Source organism: Leopardus geoffroyi, chromosome A1, assembly GCF_018350155.1.
Source record: "Leopardus geoffroyi isolate Oge1 chromosome A1, O.geoffroyi_Oge1_pat1.0, whole genome shotgun sequence".
NCBI lineage: Eukaryota > Metazoa > Chordata > Mammalia > Carnivora > Felidae > Leopardus > Leopardus geoffroyi.
The window spans coordinates 27,258,070-27,273,060 of record NC_059326.1 but is presented as its reverse complement, the minus strand read 5'-3'; the positions used below and the strand labels follow the sequence as shown (position 1 = coordinate 27,273,060).

Below are 14,991 nucleotides of genomic sequence, written 5' to 3'. Positions count from 1 at the left end.
GTGATAAGAGGCAAACGCAAATGTGGGAAGGAAAGCAGCTCGGGGACATACTAGCTGCTCCCCGACAGCAGTTACTTCGACCTAAAACACATATACCATAGTTTGAAGCCACTACGGGGGCGCCTGGGTGGCGCAGTCGGTTAAGCGTCCGACTTCAGCCAGGTCACGATCTCGCGGTCCGTGAGTTCGAGCCCCGCGTCGGGCTCGGGGCTGATGGCTCGGAGCCTGGAGCCTGTTTCCGATTCTGTGTCTCCCTCTCTCTCTCTGACCCTCCCCCGTTCATGCTCTGTCTCTCTCTGTCCCAAAAATAAATAAACGTTGAAGCCACTACGAAAAATGAATGGATGTGGATGGCAGGTTTTCATTTGTTTCCCTGACATTCTGTAAATAAGTTTGTGTGTTTCAATTCAAACGGTTCCATTATCTTGGAGGTCTTAATCATTTGTAATAGCAGTTTCTGAAGTGTTCAGAGCTTGTGCTTAAGGAGCATTATCGGCATTTAACGTAGTTATACTACCTTCAGCAGATTTACAACTTCGTTCATGGTTATCCTTGATCATCTTTATTTAGAAGTAAGTTCAGGCTGATGAGATGGCTTAAGCATCCTTTGATGTTTCAGCTTATTAGTTGTACCCTCAGAACATCTTGTTCTGCTGGCCACCCTCATACTCTTCAAATGGAACTACCATTGGCAAGGTGAAGAGGGGAACGGTGGCCGGTGGCACGAAAACGAGAAAACGCAATTAAAAATGGCAGCCTTGTTTTAAAATATACCCGAGGTATTTTGGTTTTATTCAGGTATGGGGAGGCCAACATTTTAGGAGATGCTTGCCGGTGAAAAGACAGTCTGCTGTTTACTCTTCCCAGGAGGAGAGGGGCACACAGGGCCAAGACAGACCATGCAGGGCCACTTCGGGAAGCACCAGGGTCAGTTGGAATAAGGGAATTGTTGGTCAGAGGGAATAAGGGGGGAGAGAGGGCAACAAACTTTTTTGTGTGGTTTCTGCAGGAAAGCAAAGTGGGTTCTGTGGTTTAGGGTTGGTTCCAAATTGTCCAGTACCTGGCCCCGGGGTGATTTAGGGAGGGGGGTGGGTGGGGGGTGGGGGATAATGTTCTGGATTGCGTTTGAGAGCCTGATTAAAGGAGGCCTGCGGGGGGTGAGGACTTAGGATTGCTTGATCTGCATATCGAAAGGGTGTTCCTAGGCCAACTGTTTGATATCTGCAGGAATTAGCTAACCCTGAAAGGACAGGGCCTCCCCTAAGAACTTCAAGGCCCCAAGATGTCAAAGTACCATAAAATACAGAAAATGAGAAACATGATTAACGCAACTCTGTCTAAAACACTGCTATAAGAAGCATAAAAATAGACCTTTGCAGACTCTACTGTGCACAATAATCACTAGGGTATTTTGTTAAGCTACATTCTGATTCATTAGATCAGGTTGGGTGTGAGACTTTGCATTCCTAATGCAAAGAGCTGCTGGGACCACACTTTGAGAAGTTAGGGATAATAATATCTCTAAAAGTCCTCCCTCTAGGTCACCTTCTGTGGAGAAAAGGGAAGGACTTAACATTTACTGAACCCTGCTGTGATCCAGACACTTCTAGGCACTGAATATTCAGACTTTATCTTGATTCATTGGGACAACATTTTCTGCTCACAGGAAAAATGATCCCAATTTTATAAGTAACAGAACTGAGGCTCCGGGTGGTTCAGTAACCTGCCTTGGGTCACTTTGCTAAAAGGAAGAAGATATGAATGCATCTGACCTAAAAACTTTTTTTTTTGTCCCATCACAACAGAAGTACAGATGGTACACGCTGATGGAAAATAAAAAGTCTCTGCTGGTAAAGGCTTCATAAAATATAAAGTCCATGGACTTGAATCACGGGACATTTACAACTTGACTTCTGAGAAGAGGGGAAATTCCAAACGGTGTTCATTACCTCAGGACCAGAAATAAATAAGTAAATAACTTATATTTTATTATAGCTATTTGAGAAATACTTCAAATGGGATTCTCTATTAAACTGGGGTTTTTAAGAAGTGTTGCACGTACATGGTAAGATATATGCAACAGAAGTTGGTCTTCCTCCCACGTGCCCTTAGTTCTATGACTCAGATATAACTACTGTTAAGTTTGTGTAGTGTTCTAGAAATTCTGTACAAATAATATACTTTTTTATACAAATTCATTCAGACAGTTATTTTAAGGCCCTGGGGGGAAGAGCAATAAATAAAACACATGAAAGCCCTCCCTCCAGGAGGGAATATAGACCATAAACAAACAGGGAAAATATATGGCACGTCAAATAGGGATAAATGCCAATGGAGAAAAAGTGGGAGGGGAGATGCTTACACTTATAAATGCAGTGGTTAAGGAAGACCTCGTTGAAAAGATGGTATCTGTGCAGTAAAGACATGAAGGAGGTCATCCTATTCCACACTGACTTTTCCCTTCAGCACCATATGTTAAAGCCCTCACCACATCGGAACTGAACAGGTCTATCTCATTCTCCTTAACGACTCCATTGTATTCCACTGTTTGCATCTATGAATGTTTTGGATTAATCCTGTTATGTAATTTGTTAAGATGATCCTTGAAGTGGTTATAAAAAGATCTGGGGAATGTGGTATAAAGCCTGATGAAGTAGAAAGGGGCTTCAGTTAGGTGTGAAAAGCTGTGGATGCAAGTCCTAGTGGGCCACTGGCCCCAAGTGATCATGTTATCATTGAGTATTTCTAGAATGCCTTTTTTACATTAGTGGTCTGGCCTCAAGAGAGGGTCTCCCTTTTCCTGTCACATCTTAGCCTCTGCTAGTGTCCATCAGGCACAGGGTGATGTCTAGAATCTTCTCTAGCTGGGGGTCAACGTGACATACTGCTCGCAATTTTCCTCAATGCTAGGCTACCTGTAATCCTTGTAGAGTCAAAGAAAAACACCCTCCAGGTGACACGTTTTATACATCCCCCACAAAGGAAGCATTAGCAAAAATTTTAGGGAGCAGTTAACCCCCTGGGCTCTGAACACAATCTTCCCCTTTAGGAGAAAGCTCATAAACTTTCTTAAAACAAAAGCAAACAAAATCCCTACCTTCCAGTAATATTTATTTAGGTAGATGCAGATGTTTAACTATGGGCCATATGACTGAACAGATTTCACATTTAATGAAAGATTAATTTATTCATTTAATTATTATCTGAGGCAGTACCTGGATTATGTCAGCACTCTGCCAAGCTCTGTAGGAGGAATAAATATCAGCACAATATGGCTCCCGCCCTTGTCACCTTCTAGCCTTTGAACAAAGACAGGACAAGTAAAACAAAACAAAACCAAAGCATGATTGTGGTAAGTGGTGCCAAAGACAATACGACGAGAATTAAAAGGAAGGGGAGAATGCTATGATCCAGAGCCCCTCTAAGACCCCTCAGAGAGGAATCGGAGCCAAGATCCAAAACAGGTAGGCAGAAGGTAGAACAAGGGAACTTTGGGAATGGGTGAGCGTGTGTGTGGATATGTGTGGATGGAAGGGGAGCAAAGGCCCAGTGAAGGGAAATACAAGTGTTGTAAAGGTACCTTGCAGTGGCTCTGGAGAGCTTAAAAGCAGAGTGTGGGGCTCGGAGGACAGGCAATGCTGGTTGGAGTGAGAGCAGCCCAGGGTCCCAAAGCCCCTATGCTTTGTTATTAGATGTGGGATCAGTAAACTAGTTCTGAAAGATATCCAAAAAAAGCACCATCAACTCCTTCTTCTGTTTTTGTTGTTGCTTTTTTGATATATGGGGGGTGGAGGTGGGAGGGTGAGGTTGTACACTTGGGTTTTACAACCTCTGTTTCTGATTCAGGTAGTTTTTAAAACCAACTTAATACCTACCAAAATAATGTATGCCTACAGTTTAAAAAAGCAAATAGGGCTATTATTGTACTTACAAAGGCCTATAATAACTAAAAACAGAAATCCCCTATGCCCCCTGTCCCATCACCCCTTCCCGCTCCACAGACGAGACCACCTTTTTGTTTGTTTTTATTATGAAAGGTAGTTATTTGCCAGAATGAGCTTGCTATACAGGTAAGACTTTTGCCCCACCCGGTTAGTTACTCTCAGTTTGATAAATCTATGGGCTTGTCCAGAGGACAGAGGCTGACCAGTAACTAACCCATCACATCCCACAAGGAGGTTAAATCCTGTCATGGGAGAGAAAACTATTTTCAACTTCCAATTCAGATATTTAATTCCATATACTGGTATCTCTTAAATTGTCATTTAAGAAATGAAAAAAAAATTATCATCCTTATCCCATCACTACCTCTTGACATGCTTCTTCCCCCATCCCTCCAGTATGTTAAAGTATTAATTTGGGGCTAAATCAAAATTCTGTTTACAGAATTACAAAATGTGTTTATAAGGTTTACATTGTTAGGACTATATAATAATTGTTTACTACACATGTAGTGTAAGAATACACTTCCGATCTTGTTCAATATTTCGTTTTTCTTGGTGGCCTTTTTTTCTTTCTTTCTTTGTGTGTGTGTGTGTGTGTGTGTGTGTGTGTGTGTGTCTGTGTGTCTGTGTGTGTGTGTGTACCTATTACTGCTCCTGAACTTTTCAAAGGAACTTTAAAAGCCCTATTAAACCGTTTTGTTTTTGTTTTTGTTTTCATGATCAAAGCCATTAGTTTATCTGTCACATCTATGCTTCCCTCAAGGGGCCGCCCATCTAGACCATCTGGTCTAGCGCTTTCCCAGGCCAGCTGCCCACCTGTTGTCCTGGGGCTTCTTTTTAACACCATCTTGCGAAATCCCTGCGCCTCTCGCCTGTGTTGGGTCCCCCGTTTCCTGGATCCCATGGTTTCCTCTTTCTTGGTTTACATCCTCATTTTTGTAGAGCACATTCTCTAGTAGCTTCCTGAGAAAAGTACATGGGAGGTAAATTCGTTGAGACCTTCCTTGAGTGTCTGAAAACGTCTTAATTCTACTCTAGTGCTTGCTAGTTTAGCTTGTAATTGAATTCTAAGTAAAAAGTCATTTCCCTCAGAATTCTGAAGGCTGAATTGTCTTCTAGCTTCCAGTATTGTGCCTGAGGAGTCTGGTGACATTGGTATTCCTGATCTGTTGTATATGACCTGTCTTATTTCTCTGGAAGGTTTTGGAATCTTCTTTGTGATCCCTGATGTTCTAAAATCTCAGACTAAAGAATTTCAATGATTCTCTATCCATTCTTATCCATTGTTCTGGACCCTTAAAATATGGAAATTCCTTATTGTTCCACTTGAAATTTTTCTTGCATTATTTTTTAAGACTTGTCTCCTCACCATTTTATTCTGTTTTCTCTTTCTGGAACTCCTATGATAAAATGCTGAACCACATGGACGGATCCACTATATTTCCTCCCTTCTTTTCCCTCTTCCCCTACTGACCATTTTTGTCTGCTAAGCTACTTCCGAGAAAGTTTACTTGACTTTATCTTCTGCATCTCTGAATAAGTTTTTTTTTGTTCTGTTTTTTTTTTCATTCCTTTATTTTTTATTTTATTTTTTTACTAAGTTTAATTTCTAGGAGCTCTTATTTTTGGACTGTTCCTTTTTTATAGGATGCACTTTTTATTTCGTGTGCTCTCGTCTTTCTAAAGATACTTAGGTTTTAGGGGCGCCTGGGTGGCGCAGTCGGTTAAGCGTCCGACTTCAGCCAGGTCACGATCTTGCGATCCGTGAGTTCAAGCCCCACGTCAGGCTCTGGGCTGATGGCTCGGAGCCTGGAGCCTGCTTCGGATTCTGTGTCTCCCTCTCTCTCTGCCCTTTCCCGTTCATGCTCTGTCTCTCTCTGTCCCAAAAATAAACGTTGAAAAAAAAAAAATAAAGATACTTAGGTTTGAAAAGTTTTTCTTCTACTTCTGAGTTATCTATATTTTCATTGAGTGGCTCCCAACTTCTTTCTCTGTTTTGATCTCTATATTTTATTCTATATTTTATGTTGGGAGCTATACTCAAATATCTGGTGACTCTATTTATATTTAAGGCTCACACACACACGTACATACATGTGTACACACACACACACACACACACACACACACACACACACACACACACACACCTGGGAACATTGAGTCCCTAAAAGACTGACTAGAAGCCTCAAGTGGGGGCAGGGCATTTTTATTATCTGGAAGGCATCCTTGTGAGGTAGCCAGGTGAGGGATCCAGCCATTTTGATGAGGACTCCAAACGTCACTCAGATCATTTCTCAGGTTGTTCAGTTTCTCTAGATCAGAATCCTTCAAACTCTTGCCTAAAGAGCCTGTCCCTGGCTCTGGGTGCTCTGGAGCTATGCTCTGGAATAGTCCAGGAGGGTCTAACCTGCCGTCTATGGAGTTTCATTTAATTCCCCTGGCTTCACGTCTCCATCCTGGGTCTTGCTTCCCTGAGTCCAGCACATCTCTGATTCACTTTAGCCCAAGACTATGCCTCAATCTTCCGGCACAGATGGAGAACTGTAGTGACAATGTGATGCAGGCAGAGGAACACAGTCTCACAACTCCCTATATGCTACCTTCCACCAATGACTGCTAACTATTCTGTAACTCCTGTGACCAATCCCCTTTTGTCTCATCTTCACACCCTTCCATGCCTCCCCAGGGCCCTGCAGAATGAATTCGCAGGCTTCTCTCAGTGTGCCTCAGTTCCCGCTCCTCCATCACTGTGCCATCTTCCCCAAATCTGCTGATATCTCTCATTTAACAGCATCTCCTCCTTGGTTTGGTCTCTCTTGCTCTCGTTCTCTGTTTTTCTTTCTAAAGTTTTTTTGATTTCAGGGAGATGTATGGAATAAAAAGGTATGAAAGCACGTGTTCAACCTGATAGAATACAAGTTTCCGGTCTTAGAAATCTTTCTTGGGTTTTACACACTTACTATGTACTCTAATCTAATTTGTTTATCCAGAGGATTTTAGGTTACCCAGAATCAACTACTGACTACCAGCCAACTATTTTTAGGGAGGATGTTGCCAAAATAATTTTAATTCTCTATTATTTTCAAGGGAGTGTCATGCAAAGTGAGTTGAACTCCTCTACAAATTTATCTTTACAGTTCCAGAAGTTTGGACCAATTTGAGGCAGACACCGCATCAATTTCTTAGTACGTAGGAAGAAAGGTAAGCAGGAAGGGACGAAAGGAAGGGGGGAGGAAGGGAGGGGTGGATAGAGTGGGGAAGGAAATAAAAGAAACAGACATCAAGAAAAGGGCTTAAAAAAAATAGCAAGATGACTGGCCCAAATAACTATTTTAAGAAAAGCAAAGTTTATTAAGTAAGAAAAGAGACGGCAGAAAAGTCATCTGACTTTAAGATAACTCTCAACAATGATCACTCACTAGGAAGGCAGTCAACTGATGAAGTCACTAAATGTTTACTGTGAAACTCCATCTACTCATTCATTCATTCGTTCATTCAACAGCATGTACTCAAAATCCATATAAAAAACATCATTATCCAGCAAAAACAGTCAACATAAGAAATTCTCACTTATTATATGCCCACTATCTTCTAATTATGTTCTTGTCCTTTTATTGCCCTGAAAAGTATCTGTTTTTGGTTTAAGAATGCGTGCATATATGTATGTACTGACATATATTGTACATATTCCTTACCTCATTCCCCAAATAAATGTAAGGCAGTTCGCTGGTTATCCTTTTAATATATTATTTTTCTTGAGTACATTTCTTACAAATTTGTCTACCCGAAGTGATGTAATTCTCTGTATATGATGCCATACTCATTTATGGACCAATAACTTTAAAAAAAATAACTATGTTGTCAACAACGATGCTTCTAATGCAGCTGTGATCATATCTTTCAGCTTGGTCAGATTGAAGACTTTGTAGTCAGACTGACCTTGTTTTAAATCCTAACTCTTCCACTTGCTGAATCCATGACCTTCAGAAAGATAATAATCTCCCCAATAGGAAAACAGATAGAGTATTGTCTATTCTGCAGGTTTTTCTGAGGATTAAATCATATGATGCATCTAAAGAGCCTGAATATTGGAGGTGCCTGATAAATAAAAACTATTAAAATCAGAGCATCAGGAAAACCTTTCACTCTCTAGAAGTACATCTTTTCTAAGTGAATGGTTTTCGCTTCCATTCTTAGGGGTCACATCACTGGTAAGCTGGTCCATTGGAAGCAACTTGTGAGTTACTGAGGAGTGATGGGGGTAAGTTCTTATACGTAATTAGGGAAAGCAATATGAACGTGCGTGGGGGTGGGGGTGCGAACAGGAGGCCTGGAAAACAATTAAAGGAAATACTTGACTTTGGATCAGTTTCTTAACCTTTTATTTAACCTGCAAAATTGGGAGGCTGGATGGAGTTCCTCCAAATATTGATGATAAAGAGTTCTATGGTTAGATAGTTTTGGGAAATGTGTTTGTCTCATGCCCTCCCCCATTCGAGGTACCGGTTTGGTTTGGCTTTACCTGGCATGTTACAAACTTATTTGCCTACGGATCATCCTTACTTTTTTTTTTCAGGCACTACCTAACATATTTTGAGAAGGGCGAAGGGTTGACCTGCAACTTTCCATTCTATAATGTTTCTCTGAGTTTTAGGAGCTCAGCTAAATGTTCTAGTTAAGGGAAAAAAAAGGGAAACAACATGTGTCAGAAGTTTTATTTATGGATGATTTCTTCTGAAGCAGCATGTAACTTTTAGAGTGGGAGAAACGTCTATCATGACTTTGAGGGAACTAGACATTTCTAAGTTTGGTGAACATCTCATCTGCATGGTGCCATCAATATCTCTGACCAACAACACACTGACTGGACTTACGCCAGTTCAGTGGATTTCATTTGGTCATAAAGACAGTCAGATTATTGGGACACATCTGGCAATTTTGGCAATCAGTGAATGAAATGAATCAACAGGGTAGTGATCGGACTGGCTGTTCAGTGATCGACATGACCTGAATGGAAAATAACTGTGGGATAAGTTAATCCTTAGGCTGCAGGACTGTATCATGATACCAGAATAAAACCCACATGGGCATCCATGGTGAATAATTCTTAATGCTATAATTACAAATTAAACTGCTAAAATCATTTGCTTCTAAAATACTTTCACTTTTCTATCAACCTACCAACATTTACTTTTATCTGAAAGGAAAGGGCTGTGCTATATGTTGCTGCGAATAAACGGATGTACAGCAGGAAAGAGGCCAAAGAACCTACCAGAAAACTACCCAGGAGCCAGATGCTCTGTCAGTCACTTTCCACGTAGCCTTCAATAAGTCTTTGTTTTCTTCCTTGTAAAAATAACTATCCTCAAGGAGCTTATAGCTAAGTTGATTATATTTACAAATTTGAGATTTTCATTTAATGCCTTCTTACGTTACAAAATCATTCTTAATTTATCTACATAGCAGAGATAAAAGTGAATGAATATTTTGATGTTCTTTAATTAATTACATGAAATAAAGCCCCCCTCCTTCATCTTAATTGCAGGAATTCTAACACAACCTGTTGCACTGTTTTCCCTTTTTTCTCTTGATATGTCTCTTTCCCCTCAAGGCTGCCAAGGTTTTAAAGTGTTCTAATTATTTCTCTTTCTATTAAATACTCTGTCTCAAAAACATACTTTTCCTTCTTCTCAAAAGGAAATTTATCAAAAAACAGCACCGTGGAATCCAAAGAATGAGTGTATTGGTGGTAAGGTGGCCAACGATCCTGGTTTGTCCAGTACTGATGGGTTTCTCCCTGTGTGGGGCTTTCTGGGCTAAAACTGGGTCAGTGTCTGATGAACCATGACAGTGGGTCACCTTGATTTGTAGCTTAAGAGATCTGGATGCGGCATTGGATGCCTGCATCAGAAAGTTGCAATTTTAATCCCCCTATTAGGATTTCTCTTCTTTCATTGCCAAACAGCTGTAGAAAGCAATCAGACACCAGATGGATGAATGAATTTAATGACCTTTAAGTTTCCTTTACACCAGTGGTTTTCAATTCTGGTTTCTTACTAGAATCATCTGGTTAGCTTTTTAAAATGATGTTATTCCCTGATTTGGTCTGAAGGCGAATCCCAATCATCAGAATACGTGTTCAAATTTCCCCAGTTGATTCTTATGTCATCTCGGGCTAAAAACCAGATGAATCTGGGATTCAAACTACAGGTCTAGTAAGAGCCATTCAAAGAAAAGAGAAATCTCCTTTATGAGCTCTGACTTTTTAAATATTACATGCAAGTTTCCATTTCACATTTAAAACAAATGGGAACCCACAAACTGACCTTATAGTTATTCACCTAAGGATCGTGATATCTAAGTTGTTGTCTTATCACGTTTTCATTCTGACCAACAATCACCACCATCTATTGACTTTTTTTTTTTTTTTTTCATAAGAAGCTGTATCAGGCACTATGGGGCCACAGAGATTTAAAACTCAAGTTCTCTGTATGACACGTGAAATGTGACTAACTTATCGAGCCACCAACCTCCAGAGGAGATCAAAGAGGAAACGTCTACGGCCCAAGATGGCTGGAAGGGCAGCAGGTAGGGTTTAAACAAGGCCTTGAGGACGGGGTGCAGTTTTAGTTAGAAGGTCAGGAAAGGCGTTCCAAGCAGGGAGAAAGACACTTCGGGGGTGGGTAAGAAGCAAATAATATAAATATAAATATAAATATAAATATAAATATAGCAAATATAAATGTAGCAAATATAAATATAAAATAATAAAAATAAAAACAAAATAATGCAAATACACCTACAAATGCTAGAATTCACATTCTGTGCAATGCAAACCATCTCTGGGGATGCACAGAGCTCAATATGAGGCCAGCTGAGGAGCAAGGGGTCATAATTACCCAATCACTTTTTTGGTGGTGACCACCCGTGACACTGAAAAAGAGAACTGGACTGACCGATGAAATAGCTGGTTAAGGACAGGCATAAAGACAGGCTTGGAGAACAAGCCACTCACGAAACGGCAATAGCAGAAGTCCCTTCCCTCTCTTGTGCTGGGCCCACTGAAGAGACCTAATTGCCCAGACATCAAGGCAGATGCTCCAGCAGTCATTGCTGAACTCTTGAGGTTCCCACTCTAGCCAACCAAGTGATTATTTAACATTGAAGGAATACAGTTAGAACAGAACTCAAGAAAAAGTTGTGCATTAGTTGTCATGTTATATGATTACCAATCACTGGCTTTCAATTACTTTTATAATGCAAGGGTCTTTTTTCTGGATTTCAGAATTAAAGCACTACTGTTCCATTTGTCTTTGCCTCCCAAAATAGTTAGTTTTCCTATTTATTCCAATATCTGGTCTTCATGGAAGATATTAACTAAATGTCAATGAATGATCTGGGTATGCATCATCTGAGGAAGTCAGTTGGCAAAATTAACATTTAGAAGTAGGCACCACTGGTTATTTCACACATTATTAACTTATATTACAATTCAAATAAGCTTACAGCTGGCAAAAAAAAAATCTCTTCTGTAAAGTGATCTCAAACATAATAGGCTTAATCAGAGATAAATTAAATTAGGCAGCCATGCATACTACAGCATATTAATTCTGAGTAGTTATTAAATACATTTTCTGTTATCAGTGGTGTGAACAACATTATATGCAAACAAATTCTTCAAGAGGGTAGCAAATAAAGTTTATGTCTGGGATGCTACGTGCCTGACATTTTCTCATGCCTTCTTACACTGTTAAATAATCTTTCCTGCTGATAGTGGCACCAGGTTTAGTTCCCATGAACAAGTCAACTCCACTCGCAGACAATTAAAGCAAAAGAACAGCCGACAACACTGCCAGGGTGGTTTGGATTTTTCCAAAGGGAACTTTCTATGGCAATTTTTAAAAGAAGGCGTTAGTGAGTCACAGCTGGAGTAAAACTGTCCAAAGTATAAGGTAGCGAATATTCATTACATTAAAAAATGACGCATCTCATTCTGTGTTTTGGGTCACCTATGTTCCCTGAGAATATTTAAAGAAGACAATTATTAAGGTTAAAGGCTATTTTGTAAAGAAGATCCTACCATTCTTTCTTTCCTCAAATAGCAGCAATCTAAACCATCAACTAGCACTCAGATTTCATAAGCTAGCAAACAGTGCTTTTGTGAAAGAAAAAGATACATCTAAGCTTTTGTACACACACACACACACACACACACACACACACACACACCCTTCTCCTTGATATACCTCTGCCATATTATCTTGTTCTTTTATTAATCAATCAGGCCCTTTAATTCCTGTGTCCAGAAGCAATTGAAGTTACTAGGTATGACCACCCTCCCACCCCCAAGTCTGAGAAAAGCACTGGGGTTTCTTTGCACTTTGCACATTTAAAACTCAATGTAAGGTGACAAGAACATTAAGCTGCCCAGTGAGCAAAATGTGAAACTAATCGCTATCTGTTCTTACCCGTGGGTACAATAATTGGCAAATTAAAGTGCCTGAGGATAGCTGGCCCACCTGCATCAAAAAAGCATCACTTTAAAATGGCTAATGAAGATGAATGTACGCAGCCAGCCTTACTGACAACTCCTTCAAACACCAGAAGACTGAAAAGGCAACATTAGAGCACCCATTTACTTTCCTGTAAAGTACACGCCACGTAGAACTCTTGTTATTTAAAGGAGTAAAATCCAAAATAAAGGAGTAACATACAGACTCTTTCCATGTGTTTTATACACATAGGGGTTGAGCTGAGGCTATCACTTGCCCCTCAAAACCCAATGCTTTGCGTTTTAAGCTGAAAAACTGGGTTCAAACTTGCCTACTAAAATGTTGAGTTTGTAGCTTTATGACAACTAGATTCAAAGGCGTGCAAATACCACCAAAAAGGGAAATAAGTTCGTTTTAATAACTTTGCTACTGTTCGTTCATTCATCCATTTGTTTGATACGTACTGAACAACTACTGTGTCCGAGGCAAGAGATGAATGATGTCTCCTTAAGGAGCCTGTCAACCACTGGAGCCAAGATGCACACACACCGCTAAGAGGGACTACATGTTATTGTAGAAATACTGCCAGAGCACCTCCCTCCCCTTCCAGACTTTGGAGGGGAGAAGACTCTTCCGCTGAATTCTAGGATGACACAGAAGGCACCGAACGGAGAGTTTCTGAGGCTGAACAAACTTGAGAAAAAACTAAGCTGAAAGAACAGCACAGGTAAAATCAACAAGAAGGTCATGGTCTGCTTGAAAAAAAAAAAAAAAAGAAATTGCCTTCCCAATATGTGAAGGAAATAAATACGGGAGGCAAGAGGCCAACAGATGATGAAGATACCTATGAAGATAAGCAAGGTGACAATATGAAGGGCACTGGAAGGCATGTCAAGGAGTTTGGATTTCGTTCTGGAGGTGGTTGTTTGCAACGCTCGTGCCAGATAACCTTAGAGTTAGGGAGGGGACGGAGGCAGACGGAGAAGGCATGGAGGGAGAGGGAGGCCAGGTAGTCAGGACCCTGGGTCCCGCAACTCTGTTTCAACCACAGAAGTTCTGCTAGTATCTGTTTTATATCAGGTCTTAGTTTTTTAAGGAACTTAGAACATTTCAAATGGTTTTAGATTTACAGGAAAGTTGCCAAGGTGGTACAGAGTTCCCATAAATGTCTCACTTACTTTCTCCTAATATTAACATGTTATATTACCTTGGCACATGGTCATAACCGAGAAACACACACTGCCTTCAGGCATCATGTCTCTTTATCCCTTGTACACAGGCCTTGATGTGTAACAGTTTCTCAGTGTTTCCTTGTTACTCATGACCTTGACGGTCTTGAGAAACATTAGCCAGGTATTCTAGAGAAAGTCCTTCACTTTGCTTTTGTCTACTGTTTTCCTCACGACTAGACTAGGGCTCCAGGTTTTGGGAGGAACGCCAACAGAGGCGAGGTACATTTTTCATCATGTCCTATCAGGAGGTGTGTGATATCAACCAGACTCACCACTTGCGACACTAACCTTAATCACTAGTGTTTACCAGGATTCTCCTCTGTAAAGTTACTGTGTTTCTCCTTCATACATGATCTTATTTGGAAGTCAGTCACTAAGTCCAGCCCCCACTGAAGGGTGAGAGTAAACTCCCCTTCCTGGTGGGAGCCATATATGCCTATATTATGTGGAATTATTTTATAAGGAAGATTTGTCCCTTCTACTCCAATTGTTTACTTGTTCAATCATTTGCTTATATTAGGATGAACTCATATATATTCATTTTATACTTCCAATTATGACCCACTAGCACGTTATCTATTTTGTTGCTCAAATTGTTCCAGCTTCGGCCATTGGGAACTTTTTTAGGTCATCTCTTCTATCCCTTTGACATACTCCCATTCTTTTGTTTTTTGAGCACTTTATCGCTTTAGGGAATACCAAATGCTCCAGGCTTATACTGTATTTTTGCTGCCTCAGCCCTAGAATCAGACATTTTTCCCAACATTCACAGTTCTTTTCATTGGAAGATAACGTTCAGACACCATTTAGGAAACCAGTATTTGGGCATCAGTATGCTAGCCGCCACTGGGACAGCACTGGCCCCAGGCCCTGTTAGCAGAAAGAGCTAGGAAATTTATGTATACGTTCAAGCCCAGGTATTCACCTATAGCTACAATTGTTCCTGTATCTGTCCATCTGTATACATATTAGGCTAAACGTGAGTTCGTACTTGACATGTCCAACTCTAGTCCTGCACTAAAGGGTTCATTCTTTCCAGCCTTCCCTCCTTACTTATCTGCAAATGCCGGACAGAGAGAAATCTGGCTCTCACCATCTATTTATTTTTTGTTCATCTCTAGTATCTGAACCTTTTTTTTTTTTGAAAACAGATTTCCATTCTTTAAAATAATAGGAAAAAAAGCCTAAAAATAAATATTGTAAGAGAAGGTCATTAAATTATTTCATGCATAAAAGTAACACAATTATATTTATATTTTTAGAAATGCTATCCTGAGATGAGGTAAGGATAAGTGTTTGGAAGGATGCTCCACGTCCTTC

General features: G+C 40.3%; 1 protein-coding gene across 11 annotated transcripts in view; it reads right to left on the bottom strand.

Annotated features, from left to right (window-relative positions):
* Positions 1 to 14,991, bottom strand: part of ENOX1 (ecto-NOX disulfide-thiol exchanger 1) — a 557,584-nt gene that overhangs the window by 242,238 nt on the left and 300,355 nt on the right. For 10 of the 11 annotated variants that reach the window (XM_045477335.1, XM_045477409.1, XM_045477389.1 and 7 more), the window contains one exon: positions 4,761 to 4,907. The exons of the other annotated variant lie outside the window; for it this stretch is intronic. In XM_045477335.1, coding sequence (XP_045333291.1) covers positions 4,761 to 4,848 — 88 coding nt within the window. In that variant the 5' untranslated portion in view covers positions 4,849 to 4,907. The remainder of the gene's footprint in view (positions 1 to 4,760; positions 4,908 to 14,991) is intronic. 11 annotated transcript variants of the gene reach the window in all.